The sequence below is a fragment of the Salvelinus namaycush genome, chromosome 12, assembly GCF_016432855.1.
Source record: "Salvelinus namaycush isolate Seneca chromosome 12, SaNama_1.0, whole genome shotgun sequence".
Classification (NCBI taxonomy): domain Eukaryota; kingdom Metazoa; phylum Chordata; class Actinopteri; order Salmoniformes; family Salmonidae; genus Salvelinus; species Salvelinus namaycush.
Window position 1 is genome coordinate 49,247,254 of NC_052318.1, and position 23,648 is coordinate 49,270,901.

Here is a 23,648-nt window from a genome sequence, read left to right on the forward strand (position 1 = left end):
GAGAGAAGTGCATTGTGCATTTGGGAGAAGCATGCATTGGCCATGCAGCATTTATGGTGATATGGCCTCAGCAGAAGTCAGGCATACTTATTGCGCTTCTTGGAGCAATGCAGACCTGTTGTCAAACAGTTTGTGTTTATACAGGATTTTTATTTAACACCCCTACCTACCGTTAACCAATCATGTCAATGCAGGGACCTCCTCTTTGTTACAAAATTTGGGAGGCGCATGGCGATGCGGTACAGAGCTCGACTTGGACTCTGCATGCCTATGGAGGCTCCGCAACTGCGTCACACCCAACTACATTTTCGGATCAAGCATAAATTGGCTTTTAGTTTAGGCCCCCGAAATGGATTAGTTCACCGAGATGGGAGCAAATATAAATATATATATATATATCTAAATAAAAATTCTTGGTCGACCAACAGCCTAAAGACCAAACAAATTGACGTCAGCCCTAGTGCACAAGTAAAGAAATGTCATACAGTATGCTTTTAGTTGATGTTATAGGCTATCAAGCAATTTAGCTAGGTAGCCTTACGTTAACTTCCTCACACTTGGCTGGTTCATTTTTGCCATTAAGCTAGCTAGTTAACATGAGCCTACATATTGAACTTCAAATTGTCTCAGGCCAGTGGCACAATATGAAATGTATGGTTAAATCAGAAATCGCCTTCATAATCATTGGCCTGTACAGAGAAGTCAAGAACACAACGGCCAATTTAGCAAGTTACTACTACAGCAGGACAACACAAGCAGACCAGAAACTGACACGTTTTTCTGACAATGACATTTTGCTTTAGATGTGATTTGATTGGTGTGAAGCCAAATCCAAACTGGCCTCCCGTGAGGGAGGTTTTGCTGTGCCAGGACAACCCACAGTTGAGCTCAGCTCAACACTGATTGGCAAACTAGCCAAACATTTTAACATGTTTAGGAAACACCTTGGTATAGTGAACTGGCTCCTATTAGGCAAGTCAGAGTAAAGAAAAGATCTAGCCCTTGGTTTAGTCATTAAATCAAGGAAGGCCTTTAAGAAATAAATATTTCAGGACCCTGTCTTTCAAAGATGATTCGTAAAAATCCAAACAACTTCAGATTTATTGTAAAGGGTTAAAACCCTGTTTCCCCATGCTTGTTCAATAAGCCATAAACAATTAATAAACATGCACCTGTGGAACGGTCGTTAAAACACTAACAAGGTCACAGTTATGAAAACGTAGGACACTAAAGAGGCCTTTCTACTGACTCTGAAAAACACCAAAAGAAAGATGCCTAGGGTCCCTGCTCATCTGCGTGAACATTCCTTAGGAATGCTGCAAGGAGGTATGAGGACTGCAGATGTAGCCATGGCAATAAATTGCAATGTCCGTACCGTGAGACGCCTAAGACAGCGCTACAGGGAGACAGGACAGACAGCTGATCGTCCTCGCAGTGGCAGACCACGTGTAACACCTGCACAGGATCAGTACATCCAATCGTCACACCTGTGGGACAGGATGGCAACAACTGCCCAAGTTACACCAGGAACGCACAATCCCTGCCTCAGTGCTCAGACTGTCCACAATAGGCTGAGAGGCTGGACTGAGGGCTTGTTGTACGGCAGGTCCTCACCAGACATCACCGGCAACAGCGTCACCTATGGGCACAAACCCACCGTCGCTGGACCAGACGGGACTGGCAAAAAGTGCTCTTCACTGACGAGTCGCAGTTGTCTCACCAGGGTTGATGATCGGATTTGCGTTTATCGTCGAAGGAATGAGCGTTACACCGAGGCCTGTACTCTGGAGCGGGATCGATTTGGTGGTGGAGGGTCCGTCATGATCTGGGGCGGTATCACAGCATCATTGAACTGAGCTTGTTGTCATTGCAGGCAATCTCAACGCTGTGTGTTACAGGCAAGACATCCTCCTCCCTCATGTGGTACCCTTCCTGCAGGCTCATCCTGACATGGCCCTCCAGCATGACAATGCCACCAGCCATACTGCTCGTTCTGTGCGTGATTTCCTGCAAGACAGGAATGTCAGTGTTCTGCCATGGCCAGCGAAGAGCCCAGATCTCAAACCCATTGAGCACGTCTGGGACCTGTTGGATCAGAAGGTGAGGGCTAGGGCCATTTCCCCCCCCCCAGAAATGTCCGGGAACTTGCACGTGCCTTGGTGGAAGAGTGGGATAACATCTCACAGCAAGAACTGGCAAATCTGGTGCAGTCCATGAGGAGGAGATGCACTGCAGTACTTAATGCAGATGGTGGCCACACCAGATACTGACTGTTACTTTTGATTTTGACCTCCCCTTTGTTCAGGGACACATTATTCATTTTCTGTTAGTCACATGTCTGTGGAACTTGTTCAGTTTGTGTCTGTTGAGTCTTATATGCATACAAATATTTATACATAAACGCAGTTGACAGTGAGAGGAGTTTAGTAAAACCCAAGATCATTCTGACTTCCTTTTATATAAAAAGGGCTCAAGAGGAATGATGTTCAGAAAAAGATAACAGCCAAGAGAGGGAACAAAAGCCCCAAAAATGTATTCTAAGAATTAGGATGTAGTAACTCTGCCAAAAACAAATCTAATAGTATTGCCTAGACATTATGAGTGGGCTGGTTTCCAACAAAACAAAATGGTGGCTAATGAATGCAACTCATGTTTTACTTCTGTTGCCAATAAGTTGGTTAGCAACTTACCCACCACTTGTTTGGGAATTAACAACTCAAGAGCTACTACGCCGATCTGGGGTCCAACCCAACTCTTTTCTTCTTTAAAAAGTGTTTATGTAGCCACGGTAGCTAAAATGCTAGTGGAGCTTAACTGCTCCAAAGCCACTGGCGTGGATGCTATACCAGCAAGGTTGTTGAGACGCAGCAGTTCAAATTGCCCCATGTATTACTCACGTAATTAACCTCTTGAGCTAGGTACATTCCCAAACGAAAAATGGCCAGTCATTAATTTGCACAAGGGGCGAGTGAGACCAAACATGGGAACTACAGGCCAGTCTCCATCCTCACTGTCAAGACCAAAATCTTAGAATGTGGTTCATGAGCAGCTCTACTTGCATGTAAATCTCATTCATTAATTCCAGTCAAGGTTCATAAAATCATACTCTACCGACTCATACTTAAAAATGTCCACATAAGGAAGGAGATTGATAATGGTACCGCTTGACCTCAAGGCTTTCGATAAAGTTAATCATAAAATTCCTACTTGCCAAGTTAGAGGCTCCGGGTTGGGAAGTACCACTCTTGAATGGCTTGTATGCATGCATGTCCTACTTGCTAGGGAGGGAACATGTGGTTGAAGTAAATGGTTTGCCCTCCAAGGCCAAACCCATAAGCGGTGGAGTGCCATAGGGGAGCGTGCTAGGGCTTCGGTTATTCCTGCTACACATGCAGTACCAGTCAAAAGTTGACAGCTACTAATTCCAGTGGTTTACTTTAAATTTTATTATTTTCTACATTGTAGAATAGTGAAGATGTCAAAACTAAGAAATAACATGGAATCATGTGGTAACCAAAAGTAGTGTTAAATTAAAATATTTTATATTTGAATAATGTCAAAGTAACCACCCTTTGCCTTGATGACAACTTTGCACACGCTTGGCATTCTCAACCAGCTTCATGCATTTAAATTAACAGGTGTGCCGCCTTGTTAAAAGCTAATTTGTGGAATTTCTTTCCTTCTTAATGTGTTTGAGCTAATCAGTTGTGTTGTGAAAAGGCAGAAAATAGCCCTATTTGGTAAAAGACCAAGTTCATATTGGTAAAAGACCAAGTTCATATTATGGCAAGAATAAGCTCAAATAAGCAAAGACAAAATGACAGTCCATTACTTTAAGACATGGTCAGTCAATTCGGAAAATGTCAAGTGCAGTCGCTAAAACCAAGCTCTGATGAAGTAACTGGCTCATGAGGACCACCACAGGAAAGGAAGTAGAGGTCGACCGATTATGATTTTTCAACGCCGATACCGATTATTGGAGGACCAAAAAAGCCGATACCGATTAATCGGCCGATTTTTTTATTTTATTTGTAATAATGACAATTACAACAATACTGAATGAACACTTATTTTAACTTAATATAATACATCAATAAAATCAATTTAGCCTCAAATAAATAATGAAACATGTTCAATTTGGTTTAAATAATGCAAAAACAAAGTGTTGAAGAAAGTAAAAGTGCAATATGTGCCATGTAAGAAAGCTAACGTTTAAGTTCCTTGCTCAGAACATATGAAAGCTGGTGGTTCCTTTTAACATGAGTCTTCAATATTCCCAGGTAAGAAGTTTTAGGTTGTAGTTATTATAGGAATATTTCTCTACACGATTTGTATTTCAAATACCTTTGACTATTGGATGTTCTTATAAGCACTTTAGTATTGCCAGTGTAACAGTATAGCCAGTGTAACAGTATAGCGTCCGTTCCTCTCCTCGCTCCAACCTGGGCTCAAACCAGGAACACATCGACAACAGCCACCCTCGAAGCAGCGTTACCCATGCAGAGCAAGGGGAACAACTACTCCAAGTCTCAGAGCAAGTGACGTTTGAATCGCTATTAGTGCGCACCCCGCTAAGCATTTCACATTTGTTACACCAGCCTAATCTCGGGAAATGATAGGCTTGAAGTCATAAACAGTGCAATGCTTGAAGCACAGCGACGAGCTGCTGGCAAAACGCACGAAAATGCTGTTTGAATGAATGCTTACGAGCCTGATGGTGCCTACCACCACTCAGTCAGACTGCTCTATCAAATCATAGACTTAACATAATAACACAGAAATACGAACCTTAGGTCATTAATATGGTCAAATCCGGAAACTATAATTTCAAAAACAAAACGTTTATTCTTTTAGTGAAATACGGAACCGTTCCGTATTTTATCTAACGGGTGGCATCCATAAGTCTAAATATTCCTGTTACATTGCACAACCTTCAATGTTATGTCATAATTACGTAAAATTCTGGCAAATTAGTTCGCAACGAGCCAGGCGGCCCAAACTGTTGCATATACCCTGACACTGTGCAATGAACGCAAGAGAAGTGACTATTTCACCTGGTTAATATTGCCTGCTAACCTGGATTTCTTTTAGCTAAATATGCAGGTTTAAAAATATATACTTCTGTGTATTGATTTTAAGAAAGGCATTGATGTTTATGGTTAGGTACACGTTGGAGCAACGACAGTCCTTTTTTGCGAATGCCACCGCATCGATTATATGCAACGGAGGGCACGCTAGATAAACTAGTAATATCAACCATGTGTAGTTAACTAGTGATTATGATTGTATTTTATAAGATACGTTTAATGCTAGCTAGCAACTTACCTTGGCTTCTACTGCATTCGCGTAACAGGCAGGCTCCTCGTGGAGTGCAATGTAAGGCAGCTGGTTAGAGCGTTGGACTAGTTAACTGTAAGGTTGCAAGATTGAATCCCTGAGCTGACAAGGTAAAAAATCTGTCGTTCTGCCCTTGAACAAGGCAGTTAACCCACCGTTCCTAGGCCGTCATTGAAAATAAGAACGTGTTCTTGACCGACTTCCCTAGTTAAATAAAGGTGTAAAAATATAATTTTAAAAAAATATTTAAAAAAAAAATCGGCTAAATCGGTGTCCAAAAATACAGATTTCCGATTGTTATGAAAACTTGAAAATCAGCCCTAATAAAAAAAAAATAATAATAATAATAATAATTTAAATAAAAAAATAAATATTTAAAAAATATTATATATATATATATATAAATAAATAAAAATCGGCCATTCCGATTAGTCGGTCGACCTCTAAAAGGAAGACCAAGTTACCTCTGCTGCAGAGGACAAGTTCATTCGAGTTACCAGCCTCAGAAATTGCAGCCCAAATAAATGCAGAGTTTAAGTAACAGAAACTGTTCACAGGAGAGACTGAATTAGGCCTTCATGGTCAAATTGCTGCAAAGATATTACTACTAAAAGGACACCAATAAGAAGATTTGCTTGGGCCAAGAAACACGAGCAACATACATTAGACCAGTGGAAATCTGTCCTTTGGTCTTATGAGTCCAAATTAGATTTTTGGTTCCAACCGTCGTGTCTGTGAGACGCAGAGTAGGTGAATGGACGATCTCCGCATATGTGGTTCCCACTGTGAAGCATGGAATAGGAGGTGTAATGTGTGGGGGTGCTTTGCTGGTGACACTGATTTATTTAGAATTCAAGGCACACTTAACCAGCATGGTTACCACAGCGATACACCATCCCATCTGGTTTGCGCATAGTGGAACTATCATTTGTTTTTCAACAGGACAACGACCCAACACACCTCCAGGCTGTGTAAGGGTTATTTGACCAAGGTGCTGCATCAGATGACCTGGCCTCCACAATCAGCCAACCTCAACCCAATTGAGATGGTTTGGGATGAGTTGGACCGCAGAGCTTAGGAAACGCAGCCAACAAGTGCTCCGCATGTGGGAACTCCTTCAAGACTGTTTGAAAAGCATTCCTCATGAAGCTGGTTGAGAGAATGTCAAGAGTGTGCAAAGCGTGGCTAATTAGAAAAATAGAATATATTTTGACTCGTTTAATACTTTTTTGGTGACTACATGATTCCATGTGTGTTATTTCATAGTTTGCATCTTCACTATTATTCTACAATGTAGAAAATGCAAAAATTAAGAAAAACCTTTCAATGAGTAGGTGTTCAAACTTTTGACTTGTACTGTAAATAATATGAAGGATGTTGGACGGACCCCAATTAGTCAACTGTTTGGTCAATAGGCTATTGGTCGACCAAGATATACATTTCTTATTCGAGAAGAAGCACACTTTTTATTATTAATCTTTTTATTTATTTATTTTTTTTTTAAATGGCACACGAGACACCTGTGAGTCGCACCCATGTGAGTGAACTAATCCATTGTGGAGGCCGTGTGGATGGCACAGTCCAAGAACGGGCTGCACGTCTCAATGTGACTCCTGCCAATTTGTGCACTTTCATTGTGTGAATTGTTAGTGTATATCAATTCCCCCATTACATTTACCGTTAATGCCTATAATTTGTAATCTACAATGTTTGTTTGGTTATGTGAATTTCTGTTAATGCATTCAACATTATTCCGGTCTTTTGCCGTTCTCATTGTCAGAGTGGAGAGGTTGTTTGCACTGAGCACAACATATACTACACAAGAGAAAAGCTTTGGTTTATTTCATTCCATTTACGAGTTGTCAATTTAGTCATCGTCTTTTGTTCGGAGCACTACTGTCAATGTTGAGTAAGGACGAGCACGCATAGAAGTAGGCCTACAGGCTACCTGGCCTGCGTGCAAATGTAGGTATATAAAACATACCCTGATAGTATTTCTGATTGGCTTAATGAACCACCACTAATGACCTGTGGAACTTCTCAAAGTAATGTTTTACCTCTAACAGCAAGCAAACAAAGTATGTTATTACATCCAATGAGAATGGATGCTATTGTCAATGTATTTTTTTTTTTTTTATCTTTCCAGCCCTCTCCCTTTCAATAACCACTCAGCATGAAGGGGAAAAAAATGTCTTGAGTGGTGATTATGGTTCATTGCTTAGCTTGCTAGCTACATGTCTTGGCAAAAGACTACACGTGTCCATTTTAATAGAACGTCAATGCGACAACTGTTAGCCAGTTGGCTTGGGTGCTTGACTGTTACGACAGAACGCTCGAATCAACCCTTAGAGATGGGTGTGGCTAAAGCTTAAGAGGGTGTGAATAATGCATTGTTCCTCAAATGCAGTGTATGATATACCATTTTGTAGCCCCTGTGCGTGTCTGCTTTTATCCAATGTAAAAAAACACCATTTCAAACACCATTCCTTTTTTGCTACATTAGATCGAATCAAGGCGGTCGGTCACATACGCCAAACACTATCATGAAAGAGGACCACGATGGATATAAGCAGACTGCTTACCCTCAACAATTCTTAAATCAAGTGCATAATTGTGTACGTGTACACAAAACGTTTTGTTCCCATGTGCTGCAATGAATATGACCCAGGTTAATGTTGTGTAGGCCTAGCAATGAGAGTTGGGGTGAAAAGGATGCCGCAACACTGACCAGGTTGCCAATGAGAGTGTTGATCTTGTAGGTGTAGTTCTTGAAGGCAGCGAACTTGCTGGGGTCCTCCGGGAGAGGGTTATTGTCTTTGTACCACTTGTAGGTAGGGGGAGGTGACCCCTGGGCATCATAGCAGGAAAGCAGCACGCTATGCGCCGTTGTCACAGAGGCTGGGACCCTACACATAGGCATGGATGGAGGCACTGCAGGAAAACGGAATATAGTGTTACTGACATCTTATTGTCGTGGTATCCTGAATCAATTCACACAGGGTCATAGAATTGTCACATTACAAGGGAGTTTCTATCCTGTGTATAACATTTACAGGTAATATAATTTCTCAGATGAACTCCGATGAAGATAATCCCTCAAAGCAGTGTCTAGCTCATGTAATAATAAACCCGGGTAGTTTGGGTCCTAGATGCTGATTGGCTGAAACAGAATTTCAGCTGTAGGTACATCAGATAATATACCACGGGTATGACGCATAAAACACTTGTTTACTGTTCTATTCATGTTGGTAATCATTTTAAAATAGCAATAAGGCACCTCTGGGGTGCCTATAAGAACATCCAATAGTCAAAGGTATTTGAAATACAAATTGTGTAGAGAAAGTCCTATAATTCCTATACCTCAGCTCAAATAATATATTTGAGGTTAGACACTTTGATTCCATGTGTTATTTAATAGTTTATGTCTATTATTCTACAATGTAGGAAATATAGAAGAACCCTGGAATGGAGGTGGTGTGCAAACTTTTGACTGGTACTATATAATGTTTTGTAAATATTATTTTCTCCTAACCCGACCACCCCTCCCCTACTTGAAGTTAACTAATGGAACACTTAGGCTTCCCCTTCCAGTTTATGCATACGATATACATTTTACAGAGTGTATTTTACAATAGTGATCTTTAGTTTGTTTTTAATCCAATCCTTCAGAACAAAAACAAGCTTAAATATATATTAGACAGTACCAAATCAAATTATCTAATGAATGTCTCGGAGTAAAATCTGCAGAGCTGGCACGTGCGCACACACACAAAAATTCTAAGTTCTGAATCCGGCGTCATCAGTTCATAAAACTTTAACTATTTTGCAATCTTTGTGGCACAGCTGGCAATTCGTGTCTTTAAATTAAACTGGTATACTTTATTAAATCACAATTTTTTTTAGCCAATTTTGGTCTTTAATGCATGGCCCGAACGACAAGTTCCTTACTCTTCTCCCCTCTTCCATTTCTGCAGTAATGCTGCAATTACTTGGTTGTAAATTTGGGTAGAGCAGATATTTCCATATTTTTGTTAGCTGCATGTGTGACTTAACTCCACCAGTCCTATTTCTTATATTGTTGACAAAAGATTTAATTTATTCCAAAAGTAATGTTTGTTTTTATCCATTAGTATATTAGAGTTTAACCATAATATTTTTTCTGTCTTTCCTGGTGGATTAAACTGAAATAGCAACCAACTTTCTAGAGCTTGTTTTGAAAAAAGATGCGATATTTGAGAATTCATTTTTAATAACCGAAAGTGAGAGGTTGTAATCTGAATAAAGGGGGAAAAAGGCCATTCTTGAACATGGGGCGAGATATTCTTAATCTGATAAAGAACAACTTCAGATACAAAAGATATGCATATGACTCATGCCTTTAGTGAGGTTGAATGCTTTAATAATATTTGCCCTTCGAATTCATATTCATTATATAAATAGGCCCGTCCAATTGTGTCTGGCTTGCCGTTTCCAAATAATATATATATATATACACTTTTTTTTTTTTCCATAATTAAAAAAAAAAACTATAAACAAGTTGCTAGGTATAGGCAAGGCCATACGTAAATAGTTAAACTGGGATATGACTAAAGAGTTAAATCAGGGTGATTTTTCACACAAAATGGACAGGTATTTTCCATTCCATGGTAGCAAGTTCCTTTTTATTTTTATGCTAACTTTCTATTAAAATATATTGTACCAAGATCATATCCTGAAAAATTAAGACCGAGTATGTCCACATCAGTCAGACAATTTTATTGGTAAACTACACGGTAATGTAAGTCAAATTTTTTGTGATCTAATATGTAATAGTACACTTATAATTTCGTTGTAATCCAGAGAGGTTAGAAAAGTATCTAGATCCTCTATGACGCTGTGGAGGAAAATTGTGGATATATTAGAAAACTTGAATCTGCATACAATGACACCCTTGTTTTTAAGCCCTGGATTTCTAGACCCTTGGGATTGTTTGATATGATTTTAATAGCTCACATTTCAATGGCCTTAATACATATACAGTGCATTAAGAGAGTATTCAGACCCCTTGACTTTTTCCATGTTACAGCCTTATCCTAAAATATATATTTTAATGAAAATCCTCAATCTACACACACTACCCCATAGTGACAAATCGAAAACCGGTTTAGACATTTTTGCAGAACCCAATGGTCTGACAGAGCTCCTTGATTCCTCTGTGGAGGAGAGACTCTTCCAGAAGAACATCTCTGTAGCACTCCACCAATCAGGCCTTTATGGTAGAGTAGGCAGACGGAAGCCACTTCAGTAAAAAAGGCACAACAGCCAGCTTGGAGTTTGCCAAAATGGCACCGAAAGACACTCAGACCATGAGAAACAAGATTCTCTGGTCTAATAAAACCAAGATTGAACTCTTTGGACTGGAGGAAACCTGGCACCATCCCTACAGTAAAACATGGTGGTGGCAGCATCATGCTGTGGGGATGCTTTTCAGAGGCAGGGACTGGGAGACTAGTCAGGATCGAGGGAAAGAGGAACTGAGAAAAGTACAGCGAGATCCTTGATGAAAACCTGCTCCAAAGCGCTCAGTACCTCAGACTGGGGTGAATGTTCCAACAGGATAACAACCCTAAGCTAACAGCCAAGACAACGCAGGAGTGGCTTCAGGTCTCTGAATGTCCTTGAGTGGCCCAGCCAGAGTGGCCCAGCCTTGAACCCGATCGAACATCTCTGGAGAGACCTGCAAATAGCCATGCAGTGGAGAGGATCTGCAGAGCAGAAATGGGAAAAACTCCCCAAATACAGGTGGACCAAGCTTGTAGCGTCACACCCAAGGCTGTAATCACTGCCAACAAAGGTGCTTCAACAAAGTACAGGGACTGAATACTTAAGTAAATTAAGTTTCAGTTTAAATGTTTATATAACTTTGTAAAATTCTTAAAACCTCATTGCTTGTCATTTTGGGTTACTGTGTGTAGATTGATGAGAATTTTTTCATCCATTTTAGAATAAGGCTGTAATGTAACAAAATATGGAAAAAGTCAGAGGGTCTGAATACTTTCCAAATGCACTGAACATAATTTCAGTCCATTGTACTAGAGATGATCCAAAATTGAAATATTCCAGGCATTTATATAAATTCCAGTCGTACTTTATCAAAAGTATTTTTAAAAGTCAGCTATGACTACCAGGCCTGGTTTCCCAGATTTTTCAGTGTTCTATTGTTTATAGTACTTGTCTTATTTTTTTTTTGTGTATCGTCCATGTAAAAGAACCTGGCTAATTAAGAAAAATATCAACAATACCTTTTTAATTCTATGCGCCATGCATTTTGCTAGCATTTCTGGATCACAACACTGCAGTGTAAGGGGCCTCAAATTTTTTTATGGACTGGATCTTTATATGCAACACTTGGGTCCCGTTTCAGTAATAATGAAAAATCAGGCCTTGTTGAGTATCTGATAATCTACAATTTGTATAGGAGTTGTTAAAAAAACATGCTAATAACAGTCCTCTAGATTGTACTTACCTAAAACGGTGAGCTTCACTTTGACCTCCCCAAACTTCTGACTACCAGACACGGCACAATAAAACTCCCCATTATCGTTCCGCGTCACGTCAATGAACCTCAGCACCCCATCAAACATATTGACACGGCCGGCATACGGTGCTGAGAGAGGGAGGAAACGTTATACTGGAGGAATGGCCAGTCACTCATTTGTAGGGATAACAAAAGTGTTCGGGTTTGAATAGAAGAATGGTCTAACCGTTAACGTGGATGAATACACAAGCAAATAATTACAAGTCCTACAAATACAAGAGGCCATACGTAATGCATTTCTTTGGAATAAACAAACAGTCTGAAAAGTTGATGTACTTACTGGTAGGTTTCCCATCAAAAATGACATGAGTTGTAGAGCCCTTCATGTCCTTAAACTTCCACTCAACTCTGGCATTTGCACCAAAGTCAGCAGAGTGAGTGCAGGTAAGATCAGCACCTGTAGAGAACAGTCTGATCAGTTTAAACCACAAAGCTGTGGGACAAACACAATTAAACATTCTCAATATAATATTCTGTATTCCTTCCTTGCAACAGACAACAGAAAACATGCCAATTGATATCTCATTTCCATTCTCCACGACTAACCTTCATTTTCTTTAGCCCTCACATCTGCATTGCTGGTTGTGACTGTGAAGGCACAGTCTATACCTGGGGAGAGAGAAGTAGAGAGATCAGAGACATTAAAGATGTGAAATTACTTGAGGGATGCATTGCATCTTCGGTATTCAAACACCAAGTGCTCAAGTCTTAACTCCACCATCTACCATTAACATAAACACCTGCCGAGATGACTGTTTTGGTTTCCGCTGAACTCTAAAGCCTTTCAATTTTAAATCAGGGAGTCATATCAATGACCTGCTCCCCTCTAAAGCCCTAAGAGCATGCCTGGTGATGTGCCAACCAATGGCCTGAAGCACACAGGGTGTGGACTAGGTCTTCACGGGTCTGGGGTAGGAAAAACTGTAGTTGACCCTCGGATCCGGGTCAGGTCCCGTTCTGTGTCCTCGGGTCTATGTAACTACAGCTGATAGGCTATACAGAGCCATGGTTGGGTCTAGAACATTTCTTTTTGCACGAAAGTGAATTTATTGACTTAACTTCTTTGAGTAGCTTGGATAAAAAGGTGCCCAGAGTAAACTGCCTGCTACTCAGTCCTAAAAGCTAGAATATGCATGTAATTAGTAGATTTGGATAGAAAACTCTGAAAACACAGTTGCGCAGGCTGTACACACTTCAACAGTGTCATTCACAATAACTCGAATTTCCCGGGTGCATCCCCTTTGTGTGCCTGTAATGCCACCTAAAAAACATCCATGCCTTTTGCGGCCAGTGGCCGTTGTATAATAATGATTTTAATTCCCTTCTGCGTGCCGAAGCATTGCTCACTCACATGGCTCGCCGTGACCGGATCACAGATTGAAATATGTCTTATTGTTCTATGGATGTATGAATTTGAAGCTTCCGCTTAGCGTTTCCACTCACTACCAAATATGGTAATGAGGGGAAGCCCAGCGGCCGCAGTGAGAGTAGATGGATTTTGGCCTACATCCTGCACATTCTCATCGATGAAACATTTTATCTAAATACAGTTCCCCAAACTAGAATCTTATGACCAGAGTTGACAATTTTGTAGACTTTAGCCTTTGCCAAAGTTTGAAAAACAAAAGTGCATTGTTTAGGAGTGCAAAAGCATATTGAGTGATTGCACATGTGCACTTCAGAGTAGGCATTCCCCAACTGAAACATGCAGATTTAAGCTACAACGGGACAATTGGATCTCGCAAACTCATGCTTGGATCTGCCCACCTCCTTGCTTATGCTGCCCACTATGACTTATCTGTTCTCAAAGGAAATGACAGGCTGTTGTCCATCTTGATTTAGTTATAAAAATCTTTGATTGGGTCTGAGGCTACAAGTGAAGACACATCGGGGACACAACTGAGTGCATCCTTATCCAGATCCGAAGCGCATATTGAAGATATTGGAATAACTGTCCACATGTTATTATTTTTTTCCACCAGCCAACAAGATGAGTAGGGTAACTGTAACCAACGCACTTTTGTACATTGTGCTGGTCCGTAATATTGACCTTATTTTAGCGCCCCAAAAACATAATACTTCCAGGTCAACTGTAATATCAATACCATTGTAAAGCACAATTTCTCCCCTTTCAGCAAAATCAACGACGAGACCTTCAAGATGCCCATCTCTGCATGATTGAAGGAAATGAGCTCCTTCGGGTCTTTTAAAAAATGGTAGGTGGGGAAGTGAAACCTACTGTGTGAGTGAAAGTTGTGGAGAAACTGCTTTTTTCACCCGATCTGTCCAACTTATCACCTCTAAAATGTAAATAAAACAGTATAGAGTTTATTTAATGTGTCAATACATACCCATTTGAAGGTTTGTGTCGAATTTGAATAAGGTTTTTAGGGCGGTGCTAAAGTTCAGAATTAAACAGCGGCTGTCGCGGCTTTTGAAAGTCTTGATGGATTGCAGTGATGACAAAATGAATGCATTCAGCTGTACAATTGACTAGGTATCCCTCTTACCCTGTCCCTTTGTTTTTAATATGCAAGAGAGAAAGGCTACCCCTGGTGGAAAGAGGCTGTAAGGCACAAAATGAGTTGCAAATGCACGCTGTACGTTACGTCGTGACACTTCACGATGTAACGTACTGCGTCAGAGGGGTCCGTTTTTTTTTCCCTTCATCATTTCTCAAATTAGGTTATTACCGTGTCAATCCACGCAGAATCGAAAATAAACACCCCGGATTTAGATGCAACAGTCCCATTATTTTTCATTTCAGCCTCATTTGAATGCTGCAGTTGTGCAAATTTGTACAGAATGGGGTTAGTCACCGTTACTAGCCCCCCCCAAGAACAATGTCTAATTGCTTTTTGTCTCAAAATTGCAATGGGGATGAAGGTCATTCTAAGAACAATAAAACATGGAAATAAACAGCTAAAGTTAACACTAGGTATTTCATGAAATGTTTTTAGAGCACAACTCATGAGCCCACCTCCTGCACTGCTCACACCTAATCCAGTCCACACCTGGAACTGAACAGGGGGAGAGATGCCAATTGAAAACCTCTTAAAAATAGCTAGCTATGATTTTTAACTTAATTTAACCAGGTATGAACAAGTTCTCATTAACAACTGTGACTTGGCCAAGATTAAGAAAAGCGACAAACAGTTACACCTAAATGTAAAGTCAATAACACAGTAGAAAGATCTTCGTACCGTGTATGCAAATGTAGAAGAGTATGGAGGCTACCCAAGGCTGTTGTGTCTGCCGATAAGAATGTGGTGATTGACAGAGTCGAAAGCCTTGGGTTATGATATCGTTTAGGACCAGTAAGGCAATAAAATGGGCCAGAGGCAAAATAATTACAATTTAGCATTAACACTGGAGTGATAGATGTGCAAGTAGAGTAACTGGGGTGCAAAAGCACCCCCCAAAAAACAATATTGGGATGAGGTTCTTGGATGGGTTATTTACAGGTACAGTGATAGGTAAGCTGCTCTGACAGCTGATGCTTAATGTTAGTGAGGGAGATATGGGTCTCCAGCTTCAGTGGTTTTTGCAATTCGTTCCAGTCATTGGCAGCAGAGAACTGGAAGGAAAGGTAGCCAAAAAGGTGGTGTTGGCTTTGGGGATGACCAGTGAAGTATACCTGCTGGAACACGTGCTACGGGTGGGTGTTGCTATGGTGACCAGTGAGCTGAGGTAAGACGGGACTTTACCTAGCAAAGCAAAGACTTATAGATGACCTGGAGCCAGTGGGTTTGGCGACGGATATGTAGCGAGGGCCAGCCAACTAGAGCATACAGGTCGCAGATGGGTAGTATATGGGGCTTTGGTGACAAAACGGGATGGCACTGTGATAGCAAACTGGATGTAGTCTGAGTAGAGTGTTAGGGGCTATTCTGTAAAGGATCGGTAGGTTAGTCAGTTTTACGAGGGTATGTTGGCAGCATGAGTGTAGCAGGCTTTGTTGTGAAATAGGAAGCTGATTCTAGACTTAATTTTGGATTGGAGGTGCTTAATGTGAGTCTGGAAGGAGAGTTCAGTCTAACCAGACACCTAGGTATTTGTAGTTATCCACATAAAGTCAGAACCGTCCAGAGTAGTGATGCTAGTCGGGTGGGTGCAGCCAACAATTGGTTGAAGAGCATGCATTTAGTTTTACTAGCATTTAAAAACAGTTGGAGGCCACGGAAGGAGTACTGTATGGCATTGAAGCTTGTTGAGATTTGTTAAGTGTCCAAAGAAGGGCCAGATGTATACAGAATGGTGTCATCTGTGTAAAGATGGCTCAGAGAATCACCAACAGCGACATCAATTGATATATACAGAGAAAAAAGTCGGCCCGAGAATTAAACCCTGTGGCACCCCCATAGAGACTGCCAGAGGTCCGGACACCCGGCCCCCCGATTTGACACACTGAACTCCAGCTGAGAAGTAGTTAGTGAACCAGGTGAGGCACTCATTAGAGAAACCAAGGCTGTTGTGTCTGCCGATAAGAATGTGGTGATTGACAGGGTCGAAAGCCTTGGGTTATGATATCGTTTAGGACCATGAGCGCGGCTGAGATGCACCCATGACCAGCTGGGAAGATTGCATAGTGAAGAAGGTACGGTCGGATTCAAAATGGTCGGTGATCTGTTAACTTGGCAAGGTCTTGAACAGTTTGGGTCTAGAGTGCCTCCCCCTTTCAAGAGGGGGATGACCGCAGCAGCTTTCCAGTCTTTGGGGATCTCAGACGATACGAAAGAGGTTGAACAGGCTAGTAATAGGGGTAACAACAATTTCAGCTGATAATTTTAGAAATAGAGGGTCCAGATTGTTTAGCCTAGCTGATTTGTAGGGATCCAGATTTTGCAGCTCTTTCAGAACATCAGCTGTCTGGATTTGGGTGAAGGAGAAGCAGGGGGGTCTTGGGCAAGTTTCTGCGGGGGTGCAGAGACTTTAGCCAGGGTTGGGGTAGCCAGGTGGAAAGCATAGCCAGCCATAGAGAAATGCTTATTGAAATTCTTCATTATCGTGGATTTATCAGTGGTGACAGTGTTTCCTATCCTCAGTGCATTGGGCAGCTGGGAGGAGGTGCTCTTATTCTCCATGGACTTTAGTGTCCCAAAGCTTTTTGCAATTAGTGCTACAGGATACACATTTCTTTTTGAAAAAGCTAGCCGTTGCTTTCCTAACTGACTGAGTATATTGGTTCCTGACTTCCCTGAAAATTTGCATACCACAGCAGTTATTCAAGGCTAATGCAGTAAGCCACAGGATGTTTTGTGCTGGTCAAGGACAGTCAAGTCTAGGATTAACCAAGGGCTATATCTGTTCTTAGTTCTACGTTTTTTGAATGGGGCATGCTTATTTAAGATCGTGAGGAAGGCACTTTTAAAGAGCAACCAGGCATCCTCTACTGACGGGATGAGGTCAATATCCTTCCAGGATACCCGGGCCAGGTCGATTAGAAAGAACCGCTCGCAGAAGTGTTTTAGGGAACGTTTGACTGTGATGAGGGGTGGTCGTTTGACCGCAGACCCATTATGGAAGCAGGCAATAAGGCAGTGATTGCTGAGATCCTGGTTGAAGACAGCAGACGTGTATTTAGAGGGCAAATTGGTCAGGATGATATCGATGAGGGTGCCCATGGATTTGGGGTTGTACCTGGTAGGTTCCTTGATAACTTGTGAGATTTAGGGCATCTAGCTTAGATTGTAGGACGCCAGGGTGTTAAGCATATCCCAGTTTAGGTCACCTAACAGTAGGAACTCTGACATGGGATGGGGGGCAATCAAATCACATATGGTGTCCAGGGCACAGCTGGGGGCTGAGGGTCTATAACAAGCGGCAACGGTGAGAGACTTGTTTCTGGATAGACAGATTTTTAAAAAGGTAGAAGCTCGAATTGTTTGGGCACAGACATGGATATTATGACAGCACATCTCAGATGGCTGGGTAAAATTGCTAAAAGGCTATAAAATAACATTAACTGTAAAGCTATCAGTCACCTAGCCCTCACCTTCCGATCTAACAGGTCCCAGACCTGCTCATTGGGATTGAGATCCGGGCTCTTCGCTGGCCATTGCAGATCGCTGACATTCCTGTCTTGCAGGAAATCACACACAGAATGAGCAGTATGGCTGGCGGCATTGTCATGCTGGAGGGTTATGTCAGGATGAGCCCGCAGGAAGGGTACCACATGAGAGAGGAGGATGTTTTCCCTGTAACGCATAGCATTGAGATTGCCTATAATGACAACAAGCTCAGTCCAATGACGATGTGACACCACCCCAGACCATGACGGACCCTCCACCTCAATAACGCTCATTCCTTCAACGATAAACGCTAATCCAACCCTGGTGAGACAAAACTGTGACTCGTCAGTTTAGAGCACTTTTTGCCAGTCCCATCTGGTCCAGCAACGGTGGGTTTGTGCCCATGGGCGACGTTGTTGCCGGTGATGTCTGGTGAGGACCTGCCTTACAACAGGCCTACAAGCCCTCAGTCCAGCCTCTCAGCCTATTGCGGACAGACTGAGCACTGATGGCGGGATTGTGCGTTCCTGGTGTAACTTCACACATTCTACAGTCACAAGACGACTTCAGATGGGCCTATGGCATGTCAAGGGAACTGTAGCCTACCATTTAGATGGGTTAAATGAAAACTGAAATCCTGGACGACTAAACAGAATAACCTACTATTTTGGGGCAAATTCCTGATGATACTAGTCCCTTGCAAATTGACATCCCTGTTTTGAGAGAAAATGTCAGAGTTTCAGGTGTTGCTCACAGTTTGAGCAAGGAAACTGATTCGATAAATTGAATGAATGGCCTACATGAACCTACTTTCACAGTGAATGTTTGTTTATACGTTTTGTGGGAATGAATTGATCACCAAATGCATCATTAAAACAATATTGCACCTATCACTTAAATCTAATTTTTTGTCACATGCACTGTGAAATGCTTACTTACAAGTCCTTAACCAACAACGCACTTAAGAAAAAAAAAAATAGTAAAAAAAATAAACACAAATAGTTAAAGAGCAGCAGTAAAATGACAGTAGCGAGGCTATATACAGGGGGTACCAGTACAGAGTCAATGTGCAGGGGCACCGGTTAGTTTAGGTAATATGTACAAGGTAGAGACTCGAAATTGAGCTCAGGTGCATCCTGTTCCCATTGATCATCCTTGATATGTTTCTACAACTTGGAGTCCACCAGAGTTCAATTCAATTGATTGGACATTTGGAAAAGCACACACCTGTCTATATAACAAGGACCCACAGTTGGCAGTGCATGTCAGAGCAAAAACCAAGCCATGAGATCGAAAGCATTGTCTGTAGAGCTCTGAGGCAGGATTGTGTCAAGGCACAGATCTGGGGAAGGGGACCAAAACATTTCTGCTGTAATGAAGGTCCCCAAAAACAGTGGCATCCATCATTCATAAAATGGAAGAAGTTTGGAACGACCAAGACTGCCCGGCCTGGCCGCTTAGGCCAAACTGAGCAATCGGGGGAGAAGGGAATTGGTCAGGGAGGTGACCAAGTATCCGATCGTCACTGACAGAGCTCCTCTGTGGAGATGGGAGACTCTTCCAGAAGGACAACCATCTCTGAAGCACTCCACAAATCAGGCCTTTATGGTAGAGTAGACAGACGGAAGCCACCCAGTAAAACACACATGACAGCTCGTTTGGAGTTTGCCAAAAGGCACCTAAAGCAGAAACAAGATTCTCTGGTCTGATGAAATCAAGATTGAACTCTTTGGCCTGAATGCCAAGTGTCACGTGTGGAGGACACATGGCACCATCCCTACAGTGAAGCATGGTGGTGGCAGCATCATGCGGTGGGGATGTTTTTCAGCAGCAGGGACTGGGAGACTAGTCAGGACTAGTCAGGGAAAGATGAACTGAGAAAAGCCAGAGCCCGGACTTGAACCCGACCGAACATCTCTGGAGAGACCTGAAAATAGCTGTGCAGCGACACTCCCCATCCAACCGGACAGAGCTTGAGAGGATCTGCAGAGAAGAAAATGGGAGGAACTCCCCAAATACAGGTGTGCAAAGCTTGTAGCGTCATACCCAAGAAGACTCGATGCGGTCATCACTGCCAAAGGTGCTTCAACAAATATCTGAGTGAATGGTCTGAATTCTTATGTAAATTAGTTTTTTTTCTTCAATAAATTTGCAACAATTTCTAAAAACCTGTTTTTGCATTCTCATTATGAGGTATTGTGTGTAGATTGAGGGGGGGGGGGGGGGTGGGGAGCAAATGAATCCCTTTTAGAATAAGGCTATAAACGTAACAAAATGTGGAAAAAGGGGTCTGAATAATCCAAAAGCGCTGTATAAATTGCAATGCAGCATACAACTGAGCTACACGTTTGGAACAAGTTCACTTTCTCATCCATAGCCTAAACACACATATCAAGTTCAAGTTAGCAGTTAAGCTCACATCTGAAGGCATTTAGGACGTCTTCTTCTGCGGATCATTAAAATATCCTAATGATTATGGCGACACTACACCAAAGATGGTTTGATATGGTTTAGAAAAACTTGGGAACCAAGCTTGAGTTATCAACTGGACAAAAACCCCTAGGATTCCATCATAACTGTCATTTAAATAGATATTTAATTTTCATTAATTAAAAAAAAGGGGCTACTTTGGAAAATATGTATCCCATCTGAAACATACTTTGGAATAAATGACATTTTGGGGCAATAAATACATAACCAACAGTCTAGTAACACTAGTCCCTTCTGAATAGAGCTACAGCCTTAACTCCTGCAGAAAATGACAAATGTACACATTTCTTTCTGCATCTTGAGAATGCAATGCTCAGTTATAAAACATGTAGAGGTGCTGTCTTCATCATAAAAGCTGATAGTATTACACCCATAAAATATGTATTGCTTTATTGTATTTTCTCCCCAGTCCATAAACGTCATTGTTCCACGAAAGAGGAGAATTTTACCAATGTAAACTAGATTGACGCATTCTATTACATTCTGTTGAGCAAGGTTTTTTTTCTCTTCAAGGGCAACAGGACAAAGGAGAAGCTACATGTATCTAATTATAGACAAGTTAACTAACAAAGCCAGAAATAAGCAGAAACATAACTACAATCAGGCAAAACAAACTCATGCACCCCCCCCCCCCATCAAAAAAAATTGTTATGCAGTCCGTCTGTAGCGCGGGTTGGGTGCGGGCCTCAGATTTTCACATATAGTCCGTGGTTGTGGAAGGGTTATTAGCCATTGCGGGCGGGTGCGGGTGAACAAACAGCTGACATGCGCACCGCTTACAGGGATGTAAACAAATTTGTGCACAGAATGACAGAAATAAGCTTTTTGTGCATACAGTATGGAACATTTCTGTGATGTTTAATTTCAGATCCTGAACAATTTTTTTAAATAAAAATGGGACCAACACGTCACATGTTGCGTTTATAATTTTGTTCAGTATAGATCATTTGTAGTCATCAACATGGGAGTGATTGCTTCCAGCAAGAGCACAAAACATCTACATTTGTGACCCGTTTCAGGAAGCTAGGAGTATAATAGCTAAGGAGATGAGAAAACACAGGTCTCCGAATTACATCTTCAAACTAAGGGCAACCATGGCATCCGACCGGAGACGCATCCATCCATGATGTATACGGGTAAGACATTCAGAGATTACACGTTTCTAATTGACAGAAAGTGGCTTAATTTCAAGTTAAAAAGTGCTGGCTTGCTAACATTACACGTATGATCTTATTATTCAAATCTCAGAGCCATTTGCTTGGCTAGTTCTCGCCGAAGGTTAACATTGATCCTGGTAGGTTAGCTACCTGCAGATGTATGCAGCGTATTAATGTAATGAGTTGGGATTATGGTTAATTGTTTAGCTAGCTACATGTCTTAAGACTCCATTATGAAAGTAACAATTTCGGGTGCGTTCGTAAATTCAGTCAGGCCATCTACTCAGATTTCAGAGCACTCGTCTGTGTGCCAGAGCGCAGAATAACTGATGAATTTACGAACGCTCAACACCAGTTGAATATGGCTGGTGTCAGTAAACGTTGGCAAAAAATACAATTTAAATTGTTGCCAGCAGCAGTTAGTCACCAACGCTTGGATAACATGAAAACAGCCTAACCAGCTCTGCTAGGGCGAGTAAAATTGTCAGAGTAGGTTGTTCTCTCATGTGTCTGGAAGTAGCTAGCAAGCTAGCCAGTGAACGACAGTCAAGCACCCAAGCTGTGAGAACGATCGGCTCAACCCTACTCGTCGACCAGAGCATCCAGTAGGCCGCTCCGAGAGCGAAACGCTCAATTTACAAAAGGACAACCTGACAGCACAGTTAGTCACCAACACTCTGGATAACATGAAAACAGCCTAAACAGCTCTGCTAGGGTAAGTAATGTTTAGTGAGCTGTTCACTCATTTGTCTGGAAGTAGCTAGCAAGTTAGCTTGACTGCTGTTAGTGCAGAACGCTTGGATCAACCCTCAACTAGATGGGTGGGGCTAAAGCATAAGAGGGTGTGAACAATGCTAAATGGAAGTAGACAAAGGGCTCTCCAATAGTAGTCCCAAAACATTCAAAGGCCATTTTCTCAAAAGTGAGTTTACAAGTTAATCAACTTTTCAAAGCAGAATAACTTTCCCATTGTTCCTCAAATGTAGTGTATGATACAATTTTGTAGCTCCAAGTCTAATTTTATCCAATGTTAAAAAAGGTTGTTACATAAGACCGTTGAGCCGGTCAGTCACATTAGACATCTTTGAAAATAGTTGGGTAGAGCTTCTTTTTTTTTCTTCTCAAAAAGCAGTAGTATTTTATTTTGAGACAGGCTTGAATAAGCTTACTTAGTGAGGATCTTAAGGGCCAAGAAATGATCAACCTCCTGAGGTTGAAGAGGCGCTGTAGCCCAGTGTGGTTGGACTACACGCCCCTATCCACAACACTGGGTGGATCATTTCAGATTGTCAGTGATGTGTACGCTGTGGGAACTTGAAGCTCTTCACCTTCTCCACTGCAGTCCCGTGAATGTGTATAGGGGCTTGCTCCCTCTTCAGGCTCCTGAAGTCCACGATCAGCTCCTTTGTTTTGTTGACATTGAGGGAGAGGTTATTTATTCTCCTGGCACCATTCCTCAAAGGCCCTCACCTCCTCCCTTTAGGCCATCTAGTCATTGTTGTTGTCAGGCCTACTACTGTTGTGTCATCTCCAAACTTAAATGATTGAGTTGGAGGCATGCGTGGCCACACAGTCATGGGTGAACATGGAGTACAGGAGGGGGCTGAGCAAACACCCTTATGGGGCCCCTGTGTTGAGGATCAGCATAGTAGAGGTTGTGTGCAGTGCGATGGCATCCTCTTTGGATCTATTGGGGCGGGATGCAAATTGAAGTGGGTCTAGGGTGTCAGGTAAGGTGGAGGTGATATAATCCTTGACTAGTCGCAAAGCACTTCATGATGACAGAAATGAGTTCTACAAGGCAATAATCATTTAGTTCAGTTACCTTTGCTTTCTTGGGTACAAGAACAATGGTGGACATATTGAAGCAAGAGGGACAGCAGACTGGGATAGGGAGAGATTGAATATGTCCATAAACACTCCAGCCAGCTGGTCTGCGCATGTTCTTAAGACGTGGCTAGGGATGCCATCTGGGCCGGCAGCCTTGCGAGGGTTAACACGCTTAAATGTCTTACTCACGTCGACCACGGAGAAGGAGCCCACAGACCTTGGGAGCAGGGCGCGGTTGCGGCACTT

The 23,648-nt window shown here is 41.9% G+C and overlaps 1 protein-coding gene across 1 annotated transcript in view; it reads right to left on the reverse strand.

Moving 5' to 3' along the window:
* The window catches only part of f11r.1 (F11 receptor, tandem duplicate 1), a 36,118-nt gene that overhangs the window by 8,139 nt on the left and 4,331 nt on the right, over positions 1 to 23,648 (reverse strand). The window contains exons 2-5 of the mRNA XM_039005963.1: positions 12,461 to 12,523; positions 12,195 to 12,311; positions 11,843 to 11,983; positions 8,066 to 8,268 (exon numbers count right to left, since the gene is read on the reverse strand). Coding sequence (XP_038861891.1) covers positions 8,066 to 8,268; positions 11,843 to 11,983; positions 12,195 to 12,311; positions 12,461 to 12,523 — 524 coding nt within the window. The remainder of the gene's footprint in view (positions 1 to 8,065; positions 8,269 to 11,842; positions 11,984 to 12,194; positions 12,312 to 12,460; positions 12,524 to 23,648) is intronic.